Source organism: Nicotiana tomentosiformis, chromosome 4, assembly GCF_000390325.3.
Source record: "Nicotiana tomentosiformis chromosome 4, ASM39032v3, whole genome shotgun sequence".
In the NCBI taxonomy this organism is placed as follows: domain Eukaryota; kingdom Viridiplantae; phylum Streptophyta; class Magnoliopsida; order Solanales; family Solanaceae; genus Nicotiana; species Nicotiana tomentosiformis.
The window spans coordinates 44,271,206-44,277,969 of record NC_090815.1 but is presented as its reverse complement, the minus strand read 5'-3'; the positions used below and the strand labels follow the sequence as shown (position 1 = coordinate 44,277,969).

At 40.4% G+C, this 6,764-nt stretch overlaps 1 protein-coding gene across 1 annotated transcript; it reads left to right on the top strand.

Annotated features, from left to right (window-relative positions):
• Positions 1-1,520: 1,520 nt before the first annotated feature.
• Positions 1,521-2,500, top strand: LOC138909587 (uncharacterized). Its single transcript, XM_070200794.1, has 2 exons — positions 1,521-1,901; positions 2,165-2,500. The coding sequence occupies exons 1-2, from the start codon at positions 1,521-1,523 to the stop codon at positions 2,498-2,500; spliced, it is 717 nt and encodes a 238-aa protein (XP_070056895.1).
• Positions 2,501-6,764: the final 4,264 nt, after the last annotated feature.

Here is a 6,764-nt window from a genome sequence, read left to right as displayed (position 1 = left end):
GGCTCTTGCTTCCTCGATCAACCTGAAGATTCTTCATTTGTTTCCTCAAAGCTCGCAACTGTTCGGATACCGACTCTTCTTCTTCTTCGTACTTTGCTTCCCTTTCCATTTTAGCATACTGATCGATTTCATTTGGCAACCTGACCGTGATGGGCACTATGAAGGTGCGTTCTGAAGCGGGATATATGGGTGGAACATATTGTTCGTATGTAGCAGTATGTGCCACAGGTATGTACTGATTTTGATTGTTGGCAAAGGTGATGCCGTCACGATGAGGGGTATGAACTCTGTTGGTAGCAACTAGTGTGTTTTACGGTGTCTGGATATAATTTGGTACATAAAGGGTATGTATAAGAGGGTTTGATGGGTTTGCGGGGGTTACTGGGGGTATAACCTGGCTTGTGGAGTTTGTAGTGACTGTGATTGGGGTATTATTTGTATGACATGTAAATGAAGGAAAGTGATCAAGGATCGTGTCTAGTGAAGGGAAGTGGGGTAGTTGTGGGAGCGTCATCATGGCTAGATGCGCTAGTTCCCAGATATGTTGTACCTTTTTTTCTCAGTGACTCCATCTCTTGTGCCATCCTAGCAACGTGTTTGTATTCCGAGTATAATTCTTTTCTCCCGATTGCCCCGGGTTGTCGGCTATTACCGAAGCGTGTTCGATCGGGTCATCAGTCGCAGACATCTTCCCTTTAGATCTCAAATGGTATGGTGGTTCATCCGGTTTTTCGAGTCAACACAAACCAACCTCTTGTTTTTGGATGAATAAATAATAAAGTAATGCAAGAAATAAAGAAAAGAAGAAGGGAAGTCAGTTTCAGCGCTTGCACAAATATGAGCACATAGAGTAGTCAGTTCATGTATTCAACTAAGCGTGTTTCCTAATATGTGAGGGACCTCTCTTTGCCGGAGGTAGGCCTATATCACGAATTTTGGCGAACAATCAGATTTTGACACGTTTAAATTCGGAGAAATCTTTTGGTTTATTCATTAATAAGATTTGGATTGTAACAGGTAGGAGCAATGATTACAAGATTATTTTTCCAACATACACAAGATTACATCAGCTCAACAGACTTGCCCTTAGAACAATGAAAGGGTACGAGATAAAGGGTGCAAGACAGGAAAAAGAGGGATATTAAGCAACAACTAGTAGCCATCCCCGGAATCATCTTCCATGTTCTCCTCCTCTGGTTCCTCTTCTGGGTCTTCCTCAAATTCAATCTATCAAGGGACAAGCATTATCCGATCATCTTGCATAGAACCCAGTGGACATGGATTATGAGCACCTCACCACAAACTTTCTAAATGAAGAAGTGTTGTTCGTCGGGGAAGACATCACAGAATCATACCCAGTATGGAGAATGTTTTTCGACTGAGCAACAAACTTCAAAGGCTTAGGGATCGGGCCGGTCCTAATCTCTGAGTCAGGATAGCACTACCTGTCATCAGCAAATATAAGGTTCCCTTGCACCAATAATATGGCCGAGTATAAAGCATGCATCCTTGGGATTAGGATGGCGATCGACATGAACGTCAAAGAGCTTATGGTCATAGGAGATTTTGATCTTCTGATACACCAAGTCCAAGGTGAATGGACTACAAAGAATATCAAGATCCTTCCGTATCTGCATTGCGTGAAAGACCTGTGCAAGAAATTCACCAAGATTGAGTTCAAACACATTCCAAGAATCCAAAATGAGTTTGTCGACCCTCTCGCAACCATGTCATCCATGATCCAACATCCAAATAAGAATTATATCGACCCTATTGAGATAGAGGTTGGGATCAGAACTCATACTGTTTCCATGTGGATGAGGAGCCAAATAGTTTGCCATGGTACTACGACTTCAAAAGGTTCCTTCAAACAAGAGATTATCCAGAGAATGCCACCAATGGTTAGAAGTGAGCACTCAGAAGGCTAGCGGATCACTTTTGCCTTAATGGGGATGTACTGTATAAGAGGACCCCGGATTTGGGTTTGTTAAGACGTGTAGATGCTGCTGAAGGAACCTGATTGCTAGAAGAAATACACGCAGGAACATGCGAACCTCATATGAATGGTTTCACCTTGGCCAAGAAGCTTTTTAGAGCCGGATACTTTTGGATGACCATGGAAAGTGATAGTATTCGTTACGTGCAAAAGTGTCACAAGTTCTAGATTCATGGGGATTTCATCCAAGTTCCACCCAATGAGTTGAATGTAATGGGTTCTCTTTGGTCGTTCACCGCTTGGGGCATGGACGTAATTGGACCTGTAGAGCCCGACGCATCAAATAGACACCGTTTTATCCTGGTAGCCATTGAGTTCTTCACCAAATGGGTCAAAGCCTCTACATACAAGGTCATCAAGAAGAAAGTGGTGGCAGGGCTTGTTTGTAATAACATCGTCTACCGGTTCGAGATACCAGAGTCGTTCATCACTGACAATGCGGCCAATCTCAACAGTGTATCTCATGAGGGAGATTTGCGAGAAGTTCAAAATCGTCCATCATAAATCCATATCTTACATGCCGCAAATGAATGGAGCAGTTGAAACAACCAACAAAAATATCAAAAGGATCTTATGATAGATAGTGGACAACCACAAGCAATGCCAAGAGAAATTATCCTTTGCCTTGTTGGCTTATCGGACCACCAGAGGTCGAGATACCATCCTTGAGATTCATTCAAGTAGCCAAGTTTGATGACGCAAAATGGATACGGGTCAGACAAGAGAAACTCATGCTCATTGATGAAAAAAGAATGGACGTAGTGTGCCATGGTCACCTATATCAAAATAATATGGCCAACGTATTCAATAAGAAGGTGAAACCTCGACAATTTACATCGGGGCAGTTGATTTTGAAGAAAATATTCCATCATCAAGAAGAAGCCAAGGGAAAGTTCGCGCCGAATTGATAGGGTGCTTATGTGGTCTAACAAGCATTGTCGGGAGGAGCATCGATCCTAGCAGAGATGGACGGAAGAGTCAGCATGATGCCCATCAACTCAGATGCAACCAAGAGATACTACATTTGAAGACAGTCGAATTAGGGTTTGGTTGTTACAGAACTACGGCTGACCTGACTTCCCACAGTGGGATATGTAGGCAACCCACGTAGGGTCTGGTCTCTCTCTCTCCCACTTCTTTTGTAGTAGAAAAACCAAATATCATTTTTATGTACTCAGAACTACGCTATGATTTGATTTCCTTTGGCGGGAATACGTAGGCAATCCTCATCGGATTCAGTCATCTATTGTAATTGAACTACGTTCTGGCCTGATTCCATTTTGATACGTAGGCGGTCTAAGTCAAAATCAGCCATTTCATTTCAATTGCTTATCATTTTTCATATATTGTAATTGAAATACATTTTGATCTAATTCCATTTGAATACGTAGGCTGCCTGAGCCAGTCTCAGTCATCATCATAATTTCTTTATCATTATCCTCGAACTATGTTTAGACCTGATTTCGTTCGGATACATAGGCAACCTGAAGTGGTTCGGTCATAAATTAGGACACAATCACAGAATAAGAAGCTATGTCACCAGAGGCATCTTCGAAAAACGACGTTAACGGAACAAAGTCATTCAGGAAAAACAATTCGCACCAGAAGGAGCATCCGAACATGTCATAATCCGGAACGACGGTATTTACCATAAAATAAATGATTTTCAAAATGTTTTCTGAGAAGACTATCACCTACCGAACTTCGTGGCATAACCTCACCAGATTTGTGGCAAAGCGAGGACCACGGTCGACATAAACCAACACCCCCCTGCTAAGAATTTTTCTTTGAATATAGGACCGACAGGAGACAAAGAATGCTGGGGCACACTCAGAGTAATGACGGATCTGCTACTCTCTCATGAACCTTATCTCTCTTTCATTATTTAATTCCTCATATGACTAAGGACTAACTCCAAATCCTTTGTAGGTATTCTGGAACCAACTCCCGCCAACCGGGGCCATGTATATAACAAACCATCTGCTCAACCAAGTGGAGCACCTTGTATATAGCGAGACATTGGTCCTGCCAATCAGAGCCATGTATATAGCAAACCGACAGTTCAACCAATCAGAGTGCCCTGTACAAATCAAACTGTTGGCTTTCCCAATCAAAGACCTGTATATAGCAAACTGTTCACTTTACCAACTACAACAGTTCACATTATCACTCAGTTATATCGGATATTATAAGTAGATAGTTGCAAACCTCGTCGCCAATTTCGCTAATTAAAGGACGGATCATCCATTCCCACCACACATTCTGCCAATCGACGGCCGCAATTTAGTTTTACAGTCAAGAGTATCTCTTGAGCATGCTCCTTATTCCTTTAGTTTATCTTGAATATTTTGATGTTTTGTTCATGCAACTTGCAGATACTTTACATTACAAGTCAAACTCCCATAGCGCGAAGATATTTTTACATTTCAAGTCAAACTCTAATCGCACAGAGATACTTTACAATTTAAATCAAACTCCCATCGCACATAGATACTCTATATTTAAAGACAACCACTCCCATCATGCGGAGATACTCCCAATGTGAGAAGACTTAATGCTCCGACAATTGCGGAACGGTACATAGCCCGGCTAACAATCGAGTCAAATTCGAGTATCCCCTAGCCCCGATCCCAAATAACGGCTAGCCGACAACTAGGCATCATCATTCATGCATCATTTACATTATATATTAACATATATGCATTATGATATATGGGTATGTGTATGTTTTGTTTTTGCATGACCAAACTATGACAATCTGACGGGTCGTTTTGAGAATTAGCATCTTTTTTTGTGTGTTAAGGTATTGAGTAGCTACGTATCATGTATTATGACTTGAGTGTGTGGCTAAGTTTGGTTTTCGGATGATTCGGGATTGATTTGGAAGAATGATTCTTGTTTTAGAAACATAAGTAGCAAGAGTTGACCAGAGTATGAATTTTGTGTAGACGACTACAGAATTGTGTTTTGATGATTCAAATAGCTTCGTATGGTAATTTTGGACTTAGGCATTTGTATAGATTTATATTTGGAGGTCCGTAGGTTGATTTGATGCATTTTGGCGAAAGTTGGAAAAGTTGAAGGTTTAGAAGGTTAAGAGATTTGACCGGGAGTTGAATTTGTTGATATTGGATTCAGATTATGATTCTAGGAGTTATTATAACTTCATTATGTCATTTGGGACTCACATGTAAAATTTAACATCATTCCGGGTTGGTTTAATATATTTCGGCGCGAGTTGTAGAAGTTGAAAGTTCATAAGTTCATTATTTTTTATTTGAGGTACGATTCATAGTTGTAATGTTTTAGATGTGATTTGAAGCCTCACGTAGGTCTGCGATATGTTATGGATCTTTTTGGTATGATTGGACAGGGTCCCGAGGGCCCCGGGTGTGTTTCAAACGAGTTTTGTATTTTCATGTTTTTTCGCAAGTCTAGTTCTGGTGCCTCGCATCTGCTCATTCTGGAGCGCAGGAGCAGGGCCGCTTCTGCGTGTTTTGTGCCACTTCTGCAATGTTGAGCTCTGGGCAGAAGAGTTGCATCTGGGGATTTTAGATCGCGGATGCGATAGAGTCCGCTTCTGCATTTGTGTGGGTGCTTATGTGGCGTCGCAGGTGCCACCACTTTTGCGCATGTGCGGTCGCTGGTCTGGTAAGTGATAACTGCATATGGGGGAGTTGGCTGGAAAAAGCGAGAGCGCAAATGCGCTATTTTATCTGTAGATGCGGATGTCCTGGGCAGAACATGGTATATATCGAGGGTTTGATATTTCTATCACTTTGTGGGTTAGAGAGCTCGATTTTGGGCGATTTTGGAAGGAACTTTGATGCTTTGGATTGGGGTAAGTATTCTTCACCCGGATTTGGTTATATTTCATGATTCCATCTTTATTTTTATCATTAAATTAGTGATTTGTTTTTAGCAAATATTAAATTAAATTAGTGATTTGAGTTGGAGAACATTGGGAATTTTTATAAAAACTTTCTAAAATGTAAAATGAGGAATTGAAGGCTGATTTGATATTGGAATTGGATAATTTTGGTATGGTTGGGCTCTTATTGAAATTGGTGTTTGGATTATGTAAGTCTGGTCTGTTTCTGATGCACGGGCCCGTGGCTAATTTTTAGGTTGGCTTTTTAGTTTTCATTAAAGATCGAATCTTTATTATCCAAAAAATTTTCCTATAGATTTTATTTATGATATTGAGTTATTCTGGCTAGATTTGACTCGTCCGGAGGATTGTTTCGTACGAGAAGATCATTTTAGAGTATTGATTTGGCTTCTTTGAGGTAAGTATCTTGCCTAACTTTGTGTGGGGGAGATACTACCCCTTAGGATTTGAGTTGTTTGTGTTATTTGTGTTATGTGAAAGACGTGTACGTGAGGTGACGAGTGTGTACTCAGGCTTATATGTGGAAATTGATCGATTTAGACTCTTAGGCTTCTTTAATGTATTTATTTGGAATTGTTAGCACATGTTATATCTCTTATTCATCATTTTTACAATCACATGCTTTATTTGAAGTTGTCGTTACATGTCGCGTCCTTTACTTGTCAAGTTTTCTCTTAAATGCTTTATTTGAATTTGTTACTTCTTTTATCATTATGTAACTTCTTTTATTGTTGAGTTACTCTTAATTAAAATTCTTGTTACGTGATATCCTTTTGATGTCGGGTTATTTTCATGCATTTAGACGTGTTGCTAGTTTGTGCCATCTTTTTCATTGTTAGCCTATTTCATACACTAGAATCCGAAATTTGCCATTTC